This window comes from Pristis pectinata, chromosome 40 (assembly GCF_009764475.1).
Source record: "Pristis pectinata isolate sPriPec2 chromosome 40, sPriPec2.1.pri, whole genome shotgun sequence".
NCBI classification, from domain to species: Eukaryota; Metazoa; Chordata; class Chondrichthyes; order Rhinopristiformes; family Pristidae; genus Pristis; species Pristis pectinata.
In genome coordinates, this window is record NC_067443.1 from 9,315,700 (window position 1) to 9,340,795 (window position 25,096).

At 43.1% G+C, this 25,096-nt stretch overlaps 1 protein-coding gene across 1 annotated transcript in view; it reads right to left on the minus strand.

Moving 5' to 3' along the window:
* The window catches only part of LOC127587424 (phosphatidylinositol 4-phosphate 5-kinase type-1 gamma-like), a 99,823-nt gene that overhangs the window by 58,829 nt on the left and 15,898 nt on the right, over positions 1-25,096 (minus strand). The window contains exons 2-6 of the mRNA XM_052045721.1: positions 14,592-14,623; positions 12,983-13,066; positions 9,470-9,600; positions 5,037-5,154; positions 3,517-3,669 (exon numbers count right to left, since the gene is read on the minus strand). Of these exons, the coding sequence (XP_051901681.1) occupies positions 3,517-3,669; positions 5,037-5,154; positions 9,470-9,600; positions 12,983-13,066; positions 14,592-14,623 (518 nt within the window). The remainder of the gene's footprint in view (positions 1-3,516; positions 3,670-5,036; positions 5,155-9,469; positions 9,601-12,982; positions 13,067-14,591; positions 14,624-25,096) is intronic.

Sequence of the window (25,096 nt, forward strand, 5' to 3'; positions counted from 1 at the left end):
GGGGGGGGGGAGAAGGAGTGAAAGGGACGAAATGTGCAAAGATCTATTGTTGCAACAATGGGACAAATCGCTTCCTTCTGTGCCTTGTTTCTCAAAAGCTATAAAGTACACACTGCAAAACGCCCAGGTAACAGGATCCCAAGCAACATTGGCCAATAAGAGGAAACATGACCAAAAGGAAGAATACCAGAAGAAAATGAAGAAATCTGCGGGGAGGAGAGGCATGCAGGGATGTGGGGAAAGAATCGGGATACACAACATGTCAGATTTGGATAAGTGCAAGGATCTCAGACGGAGGCTGGATTTCTCTGTTGGATTTCTAAATGAAATAGAGGGGAGATGGATGAAATAATGGATGGGAGTGAAAAGGACAAAACAATTGGTGGACAAAACTTTGAAATAGGTATAATACAGTACAGTGCAGGAACAGGCCCTTCGACCCACCATGTCTGTGCCAACTATGATGTCAGCCTAAACTGACCCTACCTGCCTGCATTTGGGCTGATTCCCTCTACTCCCTGTCCATCCAAATGCCTCAAACATCATTATTGCATCTGCTTCAACCACCTCCCACTGCACCTCCCACTCTGTGGGGGGGAGGGGGGGAGAACTTGCCTCATACATGTCCTATGAACTTCCCCCCTCTCAACTTACACCGATGTTCACTAGAATCTGATATTTCCATCCTGGGAAAAATACTATCTTCCCTATCTATGCCTCCCATAATTTTTATAAACCTCTATCAGATCACTCTTCAGCTCCCGATGCTCCAGAGAAAACAAAATTAAGTTTGTCCCAAGTCTTCTTACTCTCCACATCCTGGTGAACATCTTCTGCACCCTCTCCAAAGCTTCTAACATCATTCCTATAGTGTGGTGACCAGAACTACACACAAGACTCCAATGTGCCTTACATTAGTTCAAGAACAGCTACTTCCCTTCAACCATTCGGTTCTTGAACCAACTGGCAAAACCCTAATCACTACAGTTTAACAACACTGTGACCACTTTGCAGTAAAATAGACTTTTTTTTTGTTCTAGTTGTGTTTTTTGTAAAACTTGTGTACAATTTATATTTACTTTTTTCTTGTGAATGCTGCTTATATGATGCTGTGTGCCTGTGATGCGGCTGCAAGCAAGTTTTTCATTGTACCCGTGCACACATGTACTTGGTGCACATGACAATAAACTCGACTTGGACTTAAAGTCTCATACAACTGCAACATGACTTTTATACTCAATATCCTAGGAGAGGAAGGCAAGTATGCCATACACCTTCTTTACCTGTGTTGCCACTTTCAGGGAGTGATGGACGTACCCCAAGATCCCTCTATACAGCAATGCTCCTCAGGGTCCTGCCACCTTCCATCCTCTTACATTTGACCTCCCAAACTGCAATACATCACGCTTCTCCGAATTAAACTCCATCTGCCATTTCCCCAACTTACCCATATCCTGCTGTATCCTTTGACAACCTTCTTCACTGTTTTACACAGAGAGTGATAGGTGCCTAGAATGAGTTGCTGGGGAGTGGTAGAAACAGATACTATAGTAGCATTTAAGAGGCTGTTAGATGCACATGAATATACAGGGAATGGAAGAATATGGATCATGTCTAGGCAGATGAAAATTAGTTTAATTCAGTATCGTGGTCAGCACAGACATTGTGGGCTGAAGGGCCTGTTCCTGAGCTGTACTCTATGTTCTATCCATAACTCCATCAATTTTTGTGTTGTCTGCAAACTTGCTAATTAGACCACTTACATTTTCATTCAAATCATTATACTCAGAGGTTCTAGGACTGATGCATCACTATTCACAGACCTCCATTCAGAAAAACATCCCTCCACTACCATACTCCATCTTCTATGACCAAGCCAATTTTGTAATCAACTTACCAACTCACTGTGGATCTCATGCATCTTTATCTTCTGGACCACTTTACCATGAGGGACCTTGTCCATGGAGACAACATCCACTGCCCTACCCTCAATCATTCTTCAAAAATCTCAATCAAGTTTGAGAGACAGGACCTACCTCTGCAAAAGACAATGCTGACTATGCCGAACAAGTCTATTCTTTTTCAAACGTGAGCAAGTTCTGTCCAACAATCTTCTCCAATAATTTCCTACCACTTACGCAAGACTCACTGGCCTACAATTTCCTGGTTTGTCCCTACTGCCCTTCCTAAACAAAGAAACAACATTCACTAATCTCCAGCCTTCTGGCACCTTGCCCATGGCTAAAGAGGATACAAAGATCTGTCAAAGTACCAGTAATCTTCTCCTTTGCTTCCTTCAATATCCTGGGGTAGATCCCATCAGGCCCTGAGGATTTATCGACCCAAATGTTTCTCACTACACACATCTCCTCCTCCTTAACATCAACACAACCCTCCCTAATCTCAAAGTTATTCATGTCTTCCTTGGTGAATACTGGTGTGATGTACTCATTAAGGACCTCACCCACTTCCTCTGGCACTACACATTAATTCCCTTCATTGTCCTTGAGTGGACCCACCCTTTTTCCCTGGATTCTCCTTAATCCTGCCTGCCAAGATCATTTGATGGCCCATTTTATTCCTTGTAATTCCTTTTTTAACACTTTCTTATTTCCTTAATGTTCTCCAAGGGCCTTGTCTGATTTTGGCTTCCTTAACTTTATATACGCTTCCTTCTTCTGAGTAGACTAAGGCAGGAACTTGGTACTGGTATTGATTATTGTCACTTGTACCGAGGTACAATGAAAAACTTGTCTTGCTTACCGATTGTACAGGTCAATTCATTACACAGTGCAATTACATTGGGTTAGTACAGAGTGCATTGATGTAGTACAGGTAAAGACTTGTGGCAAAATCAATAATTGTTTGAAGAGTCATCACGTTGTAATGTCGGAAATGTGGTAATTTGTTCAAAGCAAAATCTTACAAACAGCATCAAGTAAAGCTTTAGAGATACTGACATCATTTTTGATTGCAACTTCCCCAAAGTTTACAAATATAAAAAGATGCTGGCCCACTAGGTTGAAGGGTCAAGGTCAGTCAAAGGCCTCTACTGAACTAGTAGATTAGAAACAATCCTTAGCTAGTGAGAGAAGAAAAAAAAACAATCTCCTTTTACTACTAGTTTCTATGTGCAATACCAGCTAAAAAGAGCGGGATTCAATGCTTATGCTGCCCACTGTCAAACAACTTACTACTAACAGTCAGCAGAAAGGGCACATCCCAAATGTGGAAAACAGGCACAAGGTAATACTATCACGAGAAAAGGGAGGAAACCCCTCAGACCTAGACGAAATATTAACAAAATAGTCAGGAACCTAGTGCTGATTGGACTTGTGGGTCCCCTTGCTAAACAATTTGATACCGTGAAGATACTGATGATCAGATGCAAAGAGATTCTAATGAAACTCAAAATCACCAATAAGAAAACTATCAAAAATACAAAAGAAAGAACTTGTTTGGAAGAGTACTGCAGTCTGAGATAAAGAAAAAAATCTCAATTAAATAAAGACTCACCATGTAATATCCAGGGAGTAGCTTCTGCAAGAACTCCGCCTCCTTGTGCTGAACCGTTTTAATGATAAACTCATCATCAGCAGACACATAGAAAACAGAACCACTAGCACCCGGGTTACTTAGCTCAAACAGTTGTTCATTACACAGGGAATACTGCAGAGGGGAAGGGAGAGAAAGAGGGAAGAAAGGGTGGGCAGAGGGACGGAAATTGAATTTAACACATTTTGTAATGCAATTTTCTGGAAACATAACTGTTACTAGGTAATCATTACACCTACGTAACCGATGACACTGACCTTTTGTCACTTGGCCTAATTCCTGGAATTCCCTACCCAACAGAACCATGGTTAGACCTTCATCTGAAGGCTGCCATTTACCATTTCTTTTCAAAGGCAGTAAGTGACCTTGCCAGTAACACCATTTGTTCAAAGTGGTGAAAACAAGATCTGGTCAACTTACCATTGAGACTGATTGCATAGCACATTAAACAGGTCATTATTCATTTGTATAAGAGCCAAGGAAAGAGCAAAAGGCTGATCAGCTCCTTGGAGTCTGCTTCACCATTCAATGAGATCGCAGCTGATCCATTCTTGACCTCAGCACCACTTTCCTGCTCTCAGCATATCTCACAAATCTCTTAATTTAAATGGCTGCATTGACCACACCTCCACAGCTCTCTGGGAGATAAAAAATTCACAACTCTCATAAATAAAAAAAAAATCACATTGTTTGTAACAGGTAACCCCTCAATCCAAACAATGCCCCTTAGTTTTACATAGCCCCACTAAACGTAAGCGTTCTCTCCGCATCCACCCATTTCAACCTCCCTCAATCATGTTTCAGTAAAATCATTCCATTCTTCAATACTCCACTAAGTAGGAGGCACAATTTGCTCAACTTTTCTTAATTTCTCATTCAATCCCTTCATCAGCATCATGAACTTTCACAGAACTTTTCTCTCCAATGCAAGCACATCCTTCATTAAATAGGAAGTCCAAAGCGATATGTAGCTCTTCAGATGCGGTTTCACCATTACCCTATGAAATTGACATTATTTACATCCATACCCCTTGCATCGAAGACCAATATTCCATTTGCCATCTTGACTCTGATTGCTTTACAATTTTCTAATTGTCTTGCTACTGCCTGCTTAATAACGTATTCCAGCAATTTCAAGGATAGATGGTCACGTCATTGGCCCATACTTCCCTATTTCCTGTCTCCATCCCGTTTTCAAATCCTCCTTCAGAATCCAGGAAATTTTGGTGGATTACAACCAGTGAACTCACCCTCTCTACTGCCACTTTCTTCTAAATCTTGAGACAAAAGATCTAAACCCGCCGCCTTTCAACTGATTTAAAATTATTTATCCACATCACATTATATTCCTCTTTGCAAGTGCCTCATTAAACTATTAGTCTTGCAGTTTCTTCTCTGTATCACCACAATGATACTTCAGTCAGCAAGACACTCATCCTGTTATACATCAAAGTTTAAAAAAGGCAACCACTGGCACTTACCAAATAGTCATCCGGTCGAATACCGAAGAGCTCCCGAAAATACCGGAATGCCACAGGAGCATAGGTCTTGAACCGGAAATCTGAGTAGTGATGGGCTGGTGTCAAGTTACTCCCTTCACTGGGAATCAAACAACAAACAAGGTTCTGATTTTATATGAACAGCTCAACACAAAGTAGGCCCGGGGAAGGTGAGGATATGCAGAAAGTGGTCAGCATTCTGTAGGAAAATAAATCAATTTCTTGACAAGTTAGCATAGGCTGTCATTCCTTAACCTCAAACCTTACTTGCCATCTTTGGCCAACACCTACAAACATAAACCATATCTGAACATAAGAATATTGCAAATTGGAAGGGGCCAGTCAGTCAGTTCCTTGTATCTGAATGTAAATAAGAAAGGTGCAATTACACTGATGGGATAACACTATAGGCCCCCCAATAGCTACTGAGAGATGGAGGAACAGACATGTAATCAGATTATGGAAAGGTGCAGAAACAACAGGGTTGTCATAGTGGGAAACTTTAACTTCCCCAGTCTTGATTGGAACTTCCTTAATATAAGAAGCTTAGATGCAGCGGGATTTCTTCAGTGTATCCAAGGGGGATTGCTGAAACAGTATGGAGTCCAACTACAGGAAAGAACACACTGGACCTGGTTTTGGGAAACGAGTCAGGCGAGGTGACAGACCTGATAGTGGGAGAACATTTTCAGAACAGTGACCACAACTCATGTTTTAAGAGTTTTGAGTAAGGATAAAATTGGATCTGGTGGGAAGGTACTAAATTGGTGGAGGGCAAATTACAACAGGATAAGACAGGAGCTAAAGGGGTGTTGCCTGGGAGCAGCTGCTGTCGGACGTGTCCACGTCTGACATGTGGGAGTCATTTAAAGACAAGCTGATCATAGTTCAGTATCAGCATGTTCTGGTAAGCAGCAAGGACAAGGATGATAAGGGAACTTTGGATGACCCGAGAGGTCCTAAATTTAGTCAGAAAGAAAAAGGAAGCATACGCAAGGTTTAAGAAGCTAAAGTCAGACTGGGCCTTTGTGGAATATAAAGATAACAGGACAGTGCCCAAACGAGTGATTAGCAAGGCCAAAAGGGACCATGAAATGTCCTCCTTGATCCTGCTCACCAAGAATTCCAATGCATTTTATATTTACATTATGAAAAAGAGGATAACTAAGGAGAGGGCAAGTCTACTCAAGGATAAAGGAAGAAATTTGTGCTTGGAGTCAGAGCAAGTGGCTGAGGTGCAAAAGGAGTACTTTGCACCTCAATGATCTGGAGGAGAGTGAAAGCAGAGTGGGGCATGTGAATGGGCTAGGACATTGATATTAAGGAGGAGGTAGTGCTGCGTCTTCTGAAAGTTATTAAGGTGGACAAGTCCTAAGGGCCTGATGGTTTATATTCCGGAATATTGAAAGCAGCAAGTGAGGAGATTACGGGAGCTTTGACAAAGATCTTTGTGTCCTCACTAGCAACAAGCAAGGTCCCAGAGGACTGGAGAGTGGCAAATGCTGTGCCTTTGTTTGAGAAGGGAAATATGGATAATCCATGTAATTACAGGCCAGAGAGCCTCAGAGAGTAGTAGGGAAGCTATGAGCGAGAGGAATAGGAATTAGGCACATTTGGAAAGGCATGGCCTGCTTAGGTACAGTCAGCATGGCTGTGCTCAGGGCTTACAAATTTGAGTTTTTTTTGAGAAGGTGACCAAGGTTCTTGATGACGGTAAGGCAATGGACGTTATCTGCGTGAACTTTAGTAAGGCATTTGATAAGGTCCCTCATGGTAGGTTGATTCATAAGATTCATATTGCATGGGATCCAGAGTGAATTGCTAGTTTGGATTCTGAACTGGCTTGTCCATAGAAGACAGTAGGGGTGGAAGGCTGTTATTCTGGCTGGAGGTCCGTGACCAGTGGTATTCCACAAGGATTGGTGCTGGGACCTCTGTTGTTTGTGATGTATAGCAATGGTCTGGATGAAAATGTCAATGAGTAGATTAGCAGGTTTGCAGGTGACACCAAGATTGGTGGCGTGGTAGACAGTATAAAGGATTCTCAAAGTGGGATAGAGATCAGTTACAGATACGGGCAGAGAAGTGGCAGATGGAGCTTAATCTGGGCAAGTGCGAGGTGTTGTACCATGAGAGGTCAAATGTAAGGGGAAAGTATACAGTTAATGGTAGCCCCCTTAACAGCATTGAGGTACAGAGGGATCTTGGGGCCCAAGTCCATAATTCACTGAAAGTGGCTACGCAAGTGGATAAGGTGGTAAAGAAGGTGTATGGCATGCTTGCCTTCATTGGTAGGAGTGTCGAGTACAAGAGTAAGGAAGTCACGCTGCAATTACATAAAACTTTAGTCAGACCGCACTTGGAGTATTGTGTGCAGTTCTGGTCACCCCACCACAGGAAGGATGTAGAGAATGTGGAATGGGTGCAGAAGAGGTTTACCAAGATGCTGCTTGGTTTAGAGGGTACAAGCTATGTTGGACAAACTTGGGTTGTTCTCCCTAGAGCGGAGGCAGAGGGGAGACCTGATTTCTAATAACTTTAAAAACAGATAGGGTAGAGAGTCAGGATCTCTTCCCCAGGGTAGAAATGTCAAATACCAGAGGACATGCTCTTAAGGTTTGGGGGGGGGGGGGGGCGGTGGGGGGGTGGAGGCAACATGAGGGCTTTTTTGTTTTAAAAGCTCAGAGTGGTAGGTGCCTGGAATGGTTACTGGGGTAGTAGTGGAAGCAGGTAGTTTGGTGGAGTGTAAGAGGCTTTTGGATAGACACACATGAATATGAAGGGAATGGAGGGATATGGATGATACACAGGAAGAGGACATTTAGTATAAATTGGCATCAAGATTGGCACATCGTGGGCTGAATGGCTTGTCTAGTGCTGTACTGTTCTATCTGCTTCACCACATCAAAATTCATTGCCAATCTTTTACCTCATATCCCTTGATTCCCTTAATCTACAAGTGTGTTAACCTCAGATCTGAATGGTGCAACTGAGCTTCCGTCATCTTCGTGGGTAGAGAATTCCAAAGATTCACTACCTTCTGCAGGCAAAAAAAACTTCTCACCAACAGAGGCTTGATGAAACATGCAAGATCCTGAGGATTCTTGACAGAGGACATTTTCTTTAGTGGGGGAAATCTAGAACTACAGGGTCATTGTTTAAAGATAAGGAGACACCCACTTAACTCAGAACATCCAGAATCTTTTCTGACATTGTTGAGTCTCTTTGGAGCTTCCTTCCTTAAAAGGCAGTGGTTGAAATCCTTGAAATATATTTTTTAATAGGATGGAAAAATACCAGAGTGGAGGAACAGCTGGGAAAAATGGACTAAGGTTAGGGTCAGAGAAGCTATCTTAGGAAATGACATAGAAAGCTTGAGGGGGTTGAGTTGGCTACTCACATTCCTAATTTGTATACTATATACCTCAATCCTGAATGGCCAACCCCAATACACCTTTTCCCTCCCTTACTGCCTGCTGCACCTAAAGCACCAAATCTGTAGATGCTACCTGAGCTATGAAGTATTTCCAGCATCAGCTACTTTTATTCTCTATGACATTGTAACTGTAACCTAACCGACCAGTAAGAGGCCACGATTGAAGTTATGCCTATTGAAAAAGCATGGAAAATGGAAGGTACTGAGAAGTGAACAGAAAGAGATTTCAACATTACAAAGGACAGTGATATAGAAATCGCTCATAGAGGATGGGAAATGCAAAGTCTAGATGCCATCAATAAGAGAAGTCGAGAGAGAAATTGAGGAGTGGAAACCCAAAACAATCGTGAACAGCAAAGAGCAGATGCACCTGTACTGGAATATCAGGATCACAGAATTTGGGTTCTCCCCAAAATTGGTGAGGACTCACCTCTGTCCCAGCTCCACACCCAAACAAGATGATGCAGCTCAGAAGTAGTTAAGGAAAATGGTCAGTAGCAAGGAGTGGATTGGAAGAGGCAAAAGAGTGTTTCTAGTAAAAACCTGGTGAAAGATCCAAGAGCAGACAATGGTAGGCAAACCTCGTGCTGCAAGAGTTGGCACTTGGAGACTCAAGGTGAAGGAAAGAGCATTCCAGCAGCAGGATCCTGAGGTTTTCCAGAGCAACAAAGTCCTTAAACCATTCAAGAGATTGTCGGACTGCAAAAGATGAGGAAAGTGCCTGCAACCACAAATAGGAAAGGCCCAAGTCCACTCCCTCACCTAGAAGTTGTGTTTTGACTAAAAAATGTTTGCGATTCATCCTTTAAAGCAGAGGGCCAGCAACAATGACTAAGGGGAGGGCGCTAGGATGTTTAATGATAGTCAACTGCATGGTCCCAACAAACATTTAGTGGGCTTAATGCTAAAAGCAGTTCGGTGACAAACGTGGGTAAGCTGGAAGGACAACTGAATCTGCAGAGGCATGGTAGAATCTTACCTTGGAAAGAAGATGCTTTCCACCACGTAGAAGTCCTGCATAAGGACATCTCGCTCAGGCTTGGTGCTGAGGCTCCCCACTGTGTGCGTGATCCCCAGCTGGATTGCACCTCTGAGGGCAGAGGAGGTCGTCTGAACAAGACACAAACACAGACAAGATCACACCATTAGGCAGAAATTCAGCATGTGTCCAAGAACATAGCCTTCCATCAACAGCCTGAAACTTGTATGTACCAACATAACATGGCCATAATAGCGAAAAGCTACTCAGAAAACCACCATGCACACAGACAAGCATGAAAATGCACAATTGCCACAAGCAGCTGTCTGCTTTGATTCAAAGATTCAGCAACAGAGACCATTATTTTGTTATGCCCAAGCTGGTTCAATCAATTCTATCCTTTTTTCTCTGTTCTCTTCCAGATCCCAGCAGATTCACTCTCATCAAATAATTATCACTATTATTTTGAAAGTCATGACCTAGCCTGCCTCCAAGACTGTTAACTGAGAGCTTGGGCTGCTCACAAGTGCACTGCAGAGAACCTCAATGCTCCAGGCTGAGAGAGGAAAGAGGGGTTAAATAAAGGGAGAAAGCAGAGCATGCAGTTTTCCAAACATAGCACTGAGTTAAGGCTAAAATCAGGATACATGTGACGTCCTGTGTCATTGAATAACTGGATCACCATCACCCAGTCATCCAACTCCTCTGTCCCTTCCCCAAACCCATATTCTCTCCCTTCATCCAATTCACAAACTACTATTTCACCACATCTGAAATTTTACTTGCACAAAAGGGTCAAAAGTGGGAATGTTTGAGGTGACTACAAAAATGTTAAAATTCCATTCACAAATTCTCAGCCTATACATGCATACAGCAAGACCTGGACCATCTTAAACAAGATTCTATTATCAGACACACCTTCCTCTCCCCTCCACTTTCCAACCTTTCAAAGGGACTGCTCAGTCTGCTCTTCTGTCCCTTTCTCATGGCAGGAGATGCAACAGCTGTTTTTTCACCTCTTTCAACCATCTGAAGACCCAACAGCTTTTCCAGCTGAAACAGTGATTCCCTTGCACTCCTTCCAAACCATTTGGTATTCATAATGTGGTCTCCTCAACAATGGAGAAACCAAACACAGGTAGGGTGACCTCTTTGTGGGGCACCTGCAATCAATCTGCAGCAGCAACCCCGAGCTTCCTGATGCCGATCACTTTAATTCTCTGCCTCACTAACCTGTCCATGGCCTGCAAACTTGCAAACTTGAGGAACAGCACTTCATCTTCTATTTAGGCACATTGCAGCCTTCCAGACCCTGCAGCAAATCTGCAGGTGTTACTCTCTCTACACTCACGACTCTGTGGCTAAGCACAGCTCAAACACCATCTATAAATTCGCCGACGACACCACTGTTGTTGGTAGAATCCCAGATAGCGATGAGGTGGCGGACTGGAGCGAGATAGATCGGCTGGTTGAGTGGCGTCGCAGCAACAACTTCGCACTCAATGTCAGCAGGGCCAAGGAACTGATTGTGGACTTCAGGAAGGGGAAGTCAGGAGAACACATATCAGTCCTCAGAGGGGTCAGCAGTGGAAAAGATGAGAAGATTCAAGCTCGTGGGCATCAACATCTGAGGATTTATCCTGGGCCTGACACATTGATGTAATCATGAAGAAGGCATACCGGTGGCTCTACTTCATTAGGAGTTTGAGGAGATCTGGTATGTCACCAAAGACTCTGACAAACTTCTCGAGACATATGGTGGAGAACATCCTGACATGGAGCCTCCAATGCACAGGATGGCAAGAAGGTTATAGACTCAACCAGCTCCATCACAGACACAACCCTCTCCACCAGAGGACATCTTCAAGAGACGGTGCCTCAAGAAGGCGGCATCCATCATTAAGGATCCTCACCAAGAGGGATATGCCCTCATCTCATTACTGCCATCAGGGATGTGGTACAGGAGCCTGAAGACCCAAACTCAACGATTCAGGTACAGGTTCTTCCCCTCTGCGATCAGATTTCTGAATGATCCATAAATCCTTAAACACTACCTCATTATTCCTTTTGCATTGCACTATTTATTTACTTCTGTAATTTAAAGATCTTTATGTCTTTGCACTCTACTGCTGCCGCAAAACAACAATTTTCACGGCAGACAAGTCAGTGATAATAAATCCGATTGAGGTAAGTCCCTTTCTCTGTCTCTATCAAAATAAGCCGATCGGTGAGATTGACGCAATTTTCTCTCTCTGCACAACCTGACCTCCAGGGCACGTGCTGGATTTTACAGCTTTTACATTTCCTTTCTCTGTGTCTCTCTACCTGCCCTCATTTTATAGCCTTCACAAACAATTTTCTCTCTTGCATTTAGCAAGGCCATTAACCAATCGGCCAGACGGTCTCTCATACAGCTCATCCCAGGCAACTCAACCCATCAGATATCTCCCACCCTCCCCACAACCCAATACTAATGTATTTTCTCACCTTCCCAGTTCTTAGGAAAGGCCTGAAATGTCAACTGTTGTTCTTTCCACAGATGCTGCCTGAACTTGAATACTTTAAGCATATTCTGTTTTAAGACCTAGATAACATTCAGGCATAGGTCGGTTAGTGGCAAATAACGTTAGCGCCACAGAAGTGTTGGGCAATAACCATCTCTCACAGGAGAAAGTAACCACGTGCACTTGATGTTCAATATTACCATTACTCAGTCCCCCACCCTCAATATCCACGGCTCACTAACCAGAAACAACTGTACCCTTCAAGTAAATAACGTGTACAAGAGCAGGGAGGGTTGTGCCACCTACAAGGCACAAGTCAGGAATTCCATGGAATACTCTTCACTTCTTTGAATGAGTGCAGAGTCAACAATTCTCAAGAAGCTAAATGTCAACAATTCATTTGCTTCACTACCTTTGCACAATAGCTACGTCTGTAACCATCCACAGAAGGTGTTACAATTACTTACCCAGGCTACCCCAACTGCATTTCCCAAACCTGCAAACTCCATCACCAAGGGCAGGGGCATCAGCTGCATTGGAACCTCACCCCTACAGGTTCCCCTCCAAGTTGCACATCATCTCAAATTGGAAATATGTTGCTGGCCCTTCACTGTCACGAGGTCTAAATCTTGGAACTCCCTCCCCAACATCAATGTGGGTGCACCTTCACCAGAAGAACTGCAGATATTCAATGTGGTGGCTTACTTCCAAGGCAATAAAAATTGGCTTTGTTAGTAATGCCCAACTTCAGAAAATGGATCAAAAGCTAGCACTTTACTCCATAACCCAAGTTACTGATGATAAGGTGCCAGGGACAAGGAAAGAAGAGAATTTTCTTAAAAATGTAAAATGGGTGACACAAATAGAGGGAATAATGTCAGATGTGTTCCCTGAAAGAGACACAGATGCTGGATATCACTACAATGCAGGAAGACTCAGATTTTCTGGTGGCCTCTTCTGCTCCTGCCTTCCTTGACTCTCAGAGGTCAAAAGAACCATTTCCACTCACCTTCTTATACGTAGTTTCACCAGTCGAATCCACTCCTCGGTGACCTATCTTTTTCAACTGCATGCTGTGGGAAGAGCCAGCCATCTGCAAACAGGAAACAAGCAACTGAAGGTCATCTACAGGGCTTGGTGCGGATTTATTTCACACAACACAGAAGCTACCAATTCAGGTTCCAGGAATTCACTTTTCATGGGTACATCATTCAGCATGTCACTACCACAACCTGGAAGTCACTCTGTAAACCCATCTAGATTTTGTTAAAACAGGAATCTCATCTGTAAAGTGTTCCAACATTTCAAAAGGCACAACATTAAAGGGTAGCTCTTTTAGTATAACGCTTCCAGCTGCTGAGGCCTTCTCCCTGCAACCTTACTGCCCTTAAGACTACTGGCATAACCCTGTCTATCCCAAGACCTCCTGCTGTGGTATAGTGTTAACTTCTGTTTGTTAACGCTCCATAATGTGCCACAGGATATCTCTGTAGCACTACATAAATACAAACTGTCACTACCTTAAAATTGAATACCTCACCCCCTCACATCTTTTTACCCCCTATCCTGCTTAAAGTTTCTTCCCTCCCCTCCACCCCCCCCCCCCCGCCCCGCACTGACAGATTTCCCTTCAAAGGGCACTATAGAAACTACAAATGGCAGTTAAACTTAATTCTACTAGTCAGAACTAAAAAGCACTTTATATTCTTCGTTCAACCACCAGTGTTGCACTGAAGTGCTTCAAGAGCCGAAATAGAAGCAACAATAGGCCATCCGGCCCTTCAAGTTTATTCTGTAATTCAAATTTGTGGCTGATCTTCCATTTCAGCCTCCTCTGTCCCATCCCCATAACCCCCAATGCTCGTAATCTCCAGAAATCTATTGAATGAATGAAATGATCAAGTCTCCACAGCTCTCTGGAACAGTCAGGAAAAGGAGAATTTAATTCTCCAAAGATTCTCCGTCCTTTGAGTGAAGAAATTTCTCCTCTTCACAGTCCAGAATGGCTAACCCCTCATTTTGAGAGTGCAATCCAATGCTAGACTGCTCTGTCCGGTTGGGGGGGAGGGGGGGGGTGGTGTTAGAGAGGAGAGGGGAATGGGACCATTTCCCTGCATGCAGCCTATCGAGCCCCTTGAGAATTCTGTGTTTCAATGATTTCACCATCGAACCAGCCAAACCACTGGTTCCCTGCAATCTGTGGCGACAAAGTTACATTAGACCAATATCACCCCTGGGCTAGGGAGAGGAGGAGGGAGGGTGAGGGGAGTTTGGTGACAAGGAAAAAGGAATTCTGACGACTATCCCATGACACCAGCTGGAATAAACCATGTTCGCCAAATTGCAAGAAACAGTAAAGTGGCCAACAACCACTCTGTGTTTTGCTAGCATGGACAATAAACACTGGACGGCCACATTTCCAGGAACAAATAAAAACTGCAAAGTTCCAAAAGAGGAAGCGAATCACACCTGCAGTCTGATAACTCCCCTGCTTCCTCATGATGCTTCAGCTGAAGACTACATCAATGTATCGGCTGCTCAACACAACAGCGATTTACCGGTGGATTACATTAAATGATAGTTGTCCACATTATTCCACACTATAAGATTTCATTTACCTCAGAAGATGGTGCCCTCCTGGAAGTTAAACCTGCAAAGGAGAAACAAGAAAGAAATCATTTACAGATCACTGTAATGTCATTTAAAAGTCCTTGTACATCCCAGCCAACAACTGCACTGTGCAAGGCATCCAAAACAAAGACATACACCTCAGAAACAAGCTCTTCAGCCCATCACACCTGCATCCACCGTCAACCACGTGTCCGCACTATTTCTATTTTTCCTCTCCCATCCTCATTAACTCAACACCCCCACCCCTCAACTTATTCTTGTGCAATTGGTGCTACGGGAGTAATATGCAATGGCCAATTAAACCTATCAACAACAATTATTTCCTAAGTCCCCAACCCCTCACACCTTTATCCCAAATAATGTTTTGACCTACATTGCCATGAACAATTTGCTTGATTGATTATTCTAAACAGTGAGGCTAGCAGGCTGTCCCCGTATTTAATCACTATCAACCACTTAAGAAAAGAATGCTGGACAACATTGATGGCACAAAAACCTGCCTTATTATTACACCTTACACTGGAACCTCAAGTCAACTCAGCTCAGCTCACACAGAGGGCAGGCAGGGGTAGGGAGAACGTGCTGTGCTTACCAACTTACAGTGCAATTTACATTAAGCCTTAAAAGAAAATAATTGGAGACCTCTATTATTCTTTTTGAAGCTGCAAATCTCATGTTTGACCTTAATCTAGGGAAGTAGTAGGAGTTATATTACAAGACTGTTATTGCAGTGACCTGGTTCCACTGACCTGATGAGTTCAAATTCCAGTATGGCAGCTTGAGAACTTTCAATAAAATTAGCTTTTCGTTATGATTTTATTTAGTTAATCCTACTAACGATGAAATCCCTAAAAGAACATAAAAGACCATTTGGTTCACAAATATCTTACAAATAAAAAAATCAGTTTTAACCCAGTCTGATGATTTATGCAATTTTCAGCTGTCATCTGAAATGCCCTGGCATGTTACCCAGCTCAATAAGTTAGTGATGGGCAATAATTGCTATGAACTTAGCAAGGCCCGGATCCTGAGAAAGAATATAGGATCCAAATAAGTAATCTCAATCCCGACACCAGTTGTGAAAAACTCTTCCTGGCAAGTAAATTTCTTTTCAAGAATGTACACTTAAACTGCATCGCTGAACTTGGGCACTGAATTCAGTGATTAAAATACTCCATGTGTTAATTACAGCTGATCGTATGATGACAATCACCCCAAGCCTCAACTATGCAAAATTGTTACTGAAATGGAACGATGCAAGCAGAAAATAAGCTAGGAATTTAAAGGACCAACTTGCCATCACATCTCTGTTCAAATTTTCTTAGCCAGGGGACAGTCCCCACACCAAACTGTTGCCTTACCACTTTCCAGACAGTCTAGATATACAAGGGCAAAACTTCAGTATTGTTTAGTTGTATGGTATCAAGATCACATTCGTCCTTTCTGCTGGGATCCTCAGACATCATGATGATGAGAAGAATTAATATTTTGGTGGTGGATGGGTTGCCAATCAATTGAGATGTCAGGTTGTAGGCTACTCAGGTGGAATACAAGATGAGTTTCTCTAAACTACCCAAGTGGAAGAGTCTACAACCCTACAGCTGGAACACTGATTTCTTCAACTTGCAGTAAACTGCTCCCCTGCCCCTCTCTCCTCCTGATCCGCCCAGTTATTCCTGTACTCACCCCAGCCCCAATCACCCAGTTCTTTCCCTTACACCACCCTACGCGATCTGCCCATTACCCACACACTCCTCCCATTGCTTCCCCTCCCTCATTGTTTCCATCTGCCCTCCCCACATCCCACACTTGATTCCAACTTCTATCAGGTTCTTTCATCTTCAGCCCTTTGTCAATTCCACTTAACTTCTTGGTGATTTCTGCTCACCCCTCCTCACCTGGATCCACCTGTTGCTTGCTTGCTCTACCCCTGTCCTCCACCTTTTTATACTGGCCATCTCCCCCTCTTTCAGTCCAGAAGGAGGGTCTCAATCCAAAACATCCACTGTCTATTTCCCTCCATAGATGCTGCCTGGCCCAGAGTTTCTCCAACATCTCGTGTTGCTCCAGATTCCAGCATCCACAGTCTCGTGTCTCCATATAGATGGCCCTACTAGAGAGTAGGCAACACTCAACCTCCTTTCGGGAAACGAGGCAGGGCAAGTAACTGATAGTTCTAAAATAGTTAAGGAAAAAGATAGGACTAGTCCACAAGTTTAAGTCTTAAAATAAGGGTAATCTTGAAGGCATTAGACAGAAACTTGCAAAGGTTGATTGGTAGAGGGTGTTTGCAGGCTGAGATATTTGGCAAGTGAGGGACTTGTAAAATTGAAAGTAGGGGAATTCAGGGCCAGAACATTCCCACTGGAGTGAAGGCTAAAGCTGGCAGGATCATCTGTCTGATGAAGGATATTTAGGCTTTGGGCAGTTAAAAAAAAATGTAGGCATATTTCAGGTATACGCAGCTGGGATCAAACAAATCCCTTGAGTACAATGTATGTGGGAGTATATTTAAAATGGAAACCAGGAGGGCAAAAAAGACAAGAAAGGTTTGGCAGATAAGGTAAGAGAGAGTGGCCAGAGATTTTTTAACTATATTATGAGCAAAAGGGAGAAAATAGGTCTCTTCAGGATCAATATGGCTATCTATATGTGGAGCCACAGGAAAAGGGCAATACATTTCTTGTCCGTATTTACCACAGAGAAGGTCATGGAACCTAAGGAATTAAGGGAAATGAATACTGATGTACTGGAACATATCCACATTGTAGAAGAGGTGTTGCTGGCAATCTTAAAGCATACTAAGGTAGATAAATCTCCAGGGTCTGATGCATTTTGTGGTTAAATTGGACAGGACTTACACAGTAAATGGCAGGGAATTGCAGAATGTGTACAATAAAGAAACCTAGCAGCACAAGTACATTCTTCCTGGAAAGTGGTGACACAGGTAGACTGGGTAGTAAAGCCTGCACTTGGCAAGCTTGCTTTCCATCGGTCAGGGCACCAAGTACAAGAGTTGATGAGGGAAAGGCAGTGGATGTTGTGGACAAAGTCCAGCATGAGAGACTGGTCCAGGAGGTTAAGTCGCTTGGCATTCAGGATGAAGTAGCCAACTGGATTCAACATTCGCTTCATGGGAGATGCCAGATAGTGGTAGTAGATGGTTGTCTCTGTGACTGGAGGTGTGCTGCAGGGATTGGTGTGGGGTCTGTCATCATCTATATCAATGACTTGGATGATAATGTGGTAAACTGGATTAGCAAATTTGCAGATGACACCAAGATTGGGGGCGGAGTGGAGAGCAAGGAAGGCTATCAAAGCTTGCAGTGTGATCTTGACCAGCTAGGAAAATGGGCTGAAAAATGGCTGATGGAACTTAACGCAGACAAGCGTGAGGTGTTGCACTTTGGGAGGACGAACCAGGGTAAGACTTGCACAGTGAATGGTAGGGCTTTGAGGTGTGCAGTGGAACAGAGGGACCTGGGAATACAGGTCCACAGTTCCTTGAAAGTGGCATCACAGGCAGATAGGGTTGTAAAGACAGCTTTTGGCACTTTGGCCTTCATAAATCAGGCCAATGAATACAGCAGTTAGAATGTTATACTGAAGTTGTCCAAGATGTTGGTGAGACTCAATTTAGAATATTGTATCAGTTCTGGTCACCTACCTACAGGAACGAAATCAATCAGCTTGAAAGAGTGCAGAGAAAATTTACAAGGACATTGCTGGGACGAGGGCCTGAGTTAGAGGTTGTATCAGCTCAGACTTTATTCCCTACAGCACAGGAGAATGAGGGTACACAAAATTATGAGGGGTATCGATAGGGTGACTGCATGCAGGCTTTTCCCCCTAAGGTTGGGTGAGACTAGAACTAGAGGACATAGGTTTAGGGCGCAAGGATAAATATGCAAGAGGAATCTGAGGGGAAACTTCTTCCCTAAGAGGGTAGTACGAGTGTGGAACGAGCTGCCAGCAGAAGTCATAGCTGCGGGTTCAATTGTAACATTTAAGACAAGTTTGGATAGGTAGATGGATGGGAGGGGATTGGACAGAAATGGTCCAGGTGCAGGTAGATAGGACTAGGCAGAAGATCAGGTCGGCAAGGACTAGATGGGCTGAAGGGCCTGCTTCTGCACCGTATGACTCTAAGAGTTGGGAAGCCACGTTATAGGTATACAAAACACTGGAGAGACCACATTTGAAGTACTGATCGCAGTTCTCGTCACCTGGCTTCAGGAAGCATGGCATTAACCTGGAGGGGGTGCAGAAGAGATTCACAAGGATATTGCCAAGACTGGAGGGCTTAAGTTATAAGAAGACTGGGGTTTTTTCCCCTGCAGTGTAGGAGGCTGGGGGTGACCTGAAAGAGGCAATAGATAAGGTCAATGTTCAGATTTTTTTCCCCCCAAGGTAGGGGAGTCTAAAACCTGAGGGCACAGGTTTAAGGAAAAAGATTTAGAGGGGGCTTGATGGGCAACTTTTTCCAACACAGAATTGTGGGATCAGGAATGAGTTGCCAGAGGCCAGTACAATTACAATCTTCAAAAGACATTTCATCAGGTACAAGAATAGGAAAGGTTTAGAGGGATATGGGCCAAACACAAGTGGGACTAGCTTAGGTAGACAACCTGGTTGGCATGGATAAGTTGGGCTGAGGGCCTGTTTTGTGACAACTCAGGATGACGTTCACTCATGCAATGGAGAATTTTGGCAGGCACTTGCATCTCCCTCTCCTGCTTCATCATGCTCAGTTAAGCTTCTCTGAGCAAAAAGAACCATTTCAAGTCAGTGCAAACTCAAAATATCCAGTATCAAACACAACCCACTTAACAGGGGCGTGTCCTGATTGCTGCACCCAGAGGCTTCAGTTGTTTTTAAGTTTAGAATGAGTGCTTCTTTTTCTTCTGCCATACTCTTGTCTGCCAACATCACACTTTCTCTCTTCTCCTCCTATACCCATCCCATTTTTATTAGATCAAATCACCTTTATTCAATGCGCAAAATCTTCCCCTCAAATTCAGTTTCTGCAGACCAATCAGCAAACCAGAGGCAAAGTTTAAAACTCTGCTGCACAGTCCCAGTACCTTGCGCTGGTGCCCAGTCTAATTAAGCCTTAATTTACAAATTCATCTCTTAAATCCCTTCTACGAATCCATCCTTCTGTGCACCCTGGAGAGACAGGAGACTGTAGATGCTGTAACCTGGAGAAACACACAGAATGCTGGAGAAACTCAGTGGGCCAGGCAACATCTATGGAGGGAAATGGACAGTCGACGTTCCTGATCTGCCGAGCTCCTTCAGTGTTTTGTGTTGCTTCTGTGCATCCTGTTCAGCTCTTTAATTCCATTGTTCCCCTACTGGTGGCTACTTTTAGCTGCAAGATCCTGAGCTCTGCAATTCCTTTCCTAAACCTCTCTGCCTTCTTATTTTCTTGCTGCTTTTTGAGACGGATTGAAACTCCTTCAGTGTCCCCTAAAGATGCATGCACTGAGTTCAGACGACCATAATTAAATATTTGAAATCACTAGAATAGACCCTTCCCAATTTGCGCAGAGAGCAAATAAATGGGATGAGCAATCTAAAAATCTGATTGGATTTTTAAGACATCAAAAAACCCCAATGTAGTTTCCAGCCATAAATATACATTTTGAGTAGTCAGTGTTGTTGTACTGAACACAGCTCCCACAAGGATCAGCACAATTATAGCCAAATCATCTTTCTTGGTGACATTAGTTGAAGTGTACAGGACCAGGACACAGAGCTCTCGATTCCACCATTGGCAGTCAAGGGATTTATTTTTGCATCCACCCTGTGATATTTCAGGTTTAATCTGCAGTTTGATTGCTCGTCAAGAACTAGGCGGAGCTTTAAGGTCAGCAGCCAATTTAAAACCTGATGAACTTGTCTACCTTCAATTCAGGGTTGTTATGTTAACAACTCAGTTCAGAATAGGTAATAAAACAGTTGAGGCAGCAAACATTCTTGAAAGTTTTACCCCTTGACTCAAACTTTAATTGTTGAATAACACCCTTTGTCATCACAGACTCTGACAAATATCTGGAGCAACAAGAGAGGATGCAGAAATGTTACAGATCAAATCAAAAGCATTGCATACATATTACTTTATTTTCGACAACAAAAATATTTTTCTGCATAATCAGATCTGAAAAGATTATGTTAAACTTGCAAAGATCACACTTATTATGCAGATCTAGTTTCCAAAAATAGTTATTCAAGCAAAGATGCAAAAATAATTGCCAAGGTAACAGCATAATAGAGATTATATTAGACAATGACAAGCTGTTCACCCCCAGATGGAGGGTCTCAGACTATGGATTATAGATTTACCAGAGATGAGGGGAAACATCACCGAGATGGTTGTGAATCTTTGAATTTCTCTATGTCAGAGAGCAACACGTGGTCAGGTGTCGAATATCTTGAAAGTCAACATCAATATTGAGGGAGCAATGGATATTGGAATCATTCAAAGTGGAGATGAGGGATAGAATCACCATGATCATATGGAAGAGCAGCACAGGCCCAAGGGTTTCCCATAATTATATTTTATATTCTTATAATCAAGACCAAAGAATCTTGAGCTCTTTTCTCTACAGGGGGAATGGCCAGAAAGGTGGAATAATGTAAAAGAAGTCTTTGCAACTGCTGGACCAGGAATACATTTCCATTTGTGGGGGAGGAAAAAGGAATTAATGTTGGACAATAACTAATAAATCTGATAGACAATTCAGAAAAAAAATTTCTTCAGTGAGTGGTGAAAATGTGGAACTCACTCCCATGGGGAACAGTTGCAAGAGAAACAAGAGATACAAGATAAGGAGAAGTGGATAATTACACAAGAGGAAGGATGATGATGACTGGAGATGACAGAATAAGGTTTTTTTTAGAGAATAAGCACAGATCAGTTGGGATGAATGATCTGTTTCTATAACAGAAATTTTATACGAGTACTTAGAATGTCACTAAGAAACAGTAAACATTCAATATTTCACATTTTGCAAATAAACTGGTCTATTTGGCAAGCAACTACTCTACAGATCAAAAACACATAACACAGCTGATCACCCACATCACGGTCATGAACAAAGCAGTTCTCACCAAGCAACCAGAAAAAGGGTCCTGCATCATCAGTACTGGCTGCAACATGCTCTATACACTACCACACAGCAGCAGCACCTCATACATTACCTCGTACTCGCTCCAGAAGCTGCCAATACCAAAGGCGCAACTCTACGCCAGAAAAGAAAGACCCAATGAAAGGCAGCACATTAAACCGGAGATGACTGTAATAAGAAAGGTTAAGAGACCACACAAGAAAGCCAAAAGCTTTTACCTCTTTGCACCTTTTTTATGCTCCCTTCCACCATTTCCAGCTTAAGAGTTGCAAACAACACTTCTGGAATGCTCTGACCAATTAATATCGTGTGCTACTGCAGCAGCTTCTGAAAAATGACTTTGTTTTTAAAAACTTACAAAATGGTGTACTGTCTTTTTGAACTAAGGTTAAACCAAAGTCCTGTCTGACAAAGGAAATTTAAGACACAGGTGGTGGTAATACACCTCAATGCCATCAGAAAGAGAGCCACCTAGCCTAATCCCACTTTCCAGCACTTGACCTACTGCCTGACAGTTATGGTCCTTCTACACTCAAGCACGATTTTAATTTGATGCTTTCTGCATCTACCACCTGTTCAGTCAGTGAGTTCCATCCTGAAGAAGGGTCCTGACCTGAAACGTTGACCGCCTGCTTTTCTCGACAGATGCTGCCTGGCCTGCTAAGTTCCTCCAGCATCAGTGTTTTTCATCCAGGCTTCTACCATCTGATTGGTGAAAACTTTTCCTTATCACCCTCTAATCCTTCCATAAATTACTTTAAATACACAGCGTGGCTTTTGACCACTCTGCCAAGGGAAACACACCCTGTCGAAATATGCCATTTAGGCCCCGCTCCGAAGAAAACCACAGGTTATTTAATCTTCTCTCATTTTTCAATCTGGCAACATCCATTTAAACCTCCTCTGTACCCTCCTGAGAACAACGTTTTCCCCGAAATGTAGTGAGCAAAACTAAATGCAGCACTTAGCGTTTATACTGTTCTAGTTTAACTGCTCTTTCCAAAAAGCAAAATACTGCACATTCTGAAAATCTGAAATAAAGAGAGAAAATGCTGGAAACATTAGGTCAGACAGCAAGTGTGAGCACGATCTCAAAGCCAGCACATATCATAATCTAATGGACAGCAGTGAACCCTACTCTCTTACCCACTTCAGACACATGGGCTTACTACATGTCAAAGCACTGTAGAATCATCACCAATACCACCTTTATCAAATCTTCCAAATCCATGGACAGGATAAGTAAACCAATGTCTGTGTATTCCACTTGGACCAATTTATCTGCACTGAAGCTCCAAAGGCACACTGTTCACACACCTAGGCTCCCAAAAATCACTCTCACTAATCTGACTATCACCACAAAACACCAGGAGGACAGAGCTTGTTCAAGCCTCCTGATAAAAGATAATGTACCACCCTCACTGACTAGAGGCAATTTTACATATGACCAATTGAAAATGAGGCAGCAGCTTCTAAGATTGGACAGAATATCATATTGCTTTCTGGAAACATGGACACTCAGCAGAACCATTTCATCTGAACTGTGGAAAAAAAAAATTACAAATGAGACAAGTTAAGCTGCAAATAAACTGGAAGAAGAGAATGAACAAAAGGAAGAGTCTGTGATAGGTGCCATGGACTGAAAGAGGGTGGTTAAGGTATGTCCAGAGAAGGTGTGACTTGGAGACGCACGAAACCTGAAATAACAGGAGAAAAAAAACACTGGAAATGCGAGATACAAGAAATGCAACTGAGTCCTGAAGGCTGTAACGTGCCAAGATTGAAGACGGGATGTTGATTCTTGGGTTTATGGACTTGTACAGCATGAAAACAGGCCCTTCTACCCAACCAATCCATGCCGACAGGTCATCCCATTACAGGAAGGACGTGGAAGCTTTGGAAAGGGTACAGAAGAGGTTTACCAGGATACTGCCTGGATGAGAGGGTTTGAGCTATACGGAAATGTTGGACAAACTTGGGTTGTTTTCTCTAGAATGCTGGAAGCTGCGGGGACACCTGATAGAATTTTATAAGATTATGAGAGGCATACATAGGATGGACAGTCAGACTCTTTGTCCCAGGGCAAGAATGCCAAATCCGAGAGGAAATACATTTCAGGTGAGAGGGGGAAATTGAAGTGAGGTATGCAGGGCAAGGTTTTTCTTACACAGTGGTTGGTGCATGCAACAGGCTACCTGGAGTAGTGGTGGAACCAGATATGTTAGTCGTGTTTGAGAGGCTTGTAGATAGACATGAATATTTAGGGAATGGAGAGACATTGATCATGTGCAGGCAGGAGAGATTTGGTCCAATTTGGCATTGTGTTCTACACAGACATAATGGGCTGTGGGCCTGTTCCTGTGCTTTACTGTTCCATGCTGTGAGTCTCCACTGACCATCAGCCACCCATTTGCACTGGTCTTGCATTAATCCCAGGATTGAACCCGGGTCTCTGGTGCCGTGAGGCAATGACTCTACTCACTCTGCCATTGTGTGCAGAACTTTGCTCAGTACTCTCAAGTATCATCTACCTGAAATTTTGTATAGCACGGGCTGCGGTTAACTTTGGACACGGGAAGTCTGAATTTTATTCTGCATGCAGCATTGCATATGGATGTGCTGATCCCTTCTACTAAGGCACTGATTCCATTCCAAGATGTTCATTGTCAGATGACCAGTTTCTTTTTTTTTTAAAAAGATTATTTAGGTCAGCATCATGTTGCTGTTGTGGGAATTTGAAATGCAGGAATGGTTGCAGTGTTGGGGTAGAGGCTTAGATGAACAATCCAAACAGGCAAAATCAATCCTACCATGGCAGCTGTGCAATTTAAGTCAATTAATCTTGCATTTAAAAGGAATTCATTTTTGGTACTCGTGACTATAAAGCTACCTTGAAGCCATCTGGTACACACTCAGCCCTGAAGACATTGCAAAGATCTCCTTACAAACTTCATTAGGAAAGCCGTCTCGTGGACTAGTCAAGCAACAGACCAACATAATAATACTCATGGAATCATATTCTAAAAATGGTGCCAGACTCCTTCATTAGTTTTTACTTATATTCTGTCCCACTGTGTCAGCATTATGGTCTACAGGCAGATGTCTTCAATGATGACCCTAGATCCCATCAAGTCTCATGACATCACCAGGTCAAACATGTGCAAGAAAACCACCTCCTGATTGTGAACATGGAATTTGGAATAGACTGCTCAGCCCCTCGCTGGCTCTGCAATGCAAGGAAATTGTGGCTGCGTAGCCTACTTCTGCTTCAAATTCGTATGAGCTCGTCAAATCCTGAAGGACATAGCTGCCAGTTTGAGTGTATGGGGGAGGGGGAGGGGGAGGGGGAGGGGGAAGCC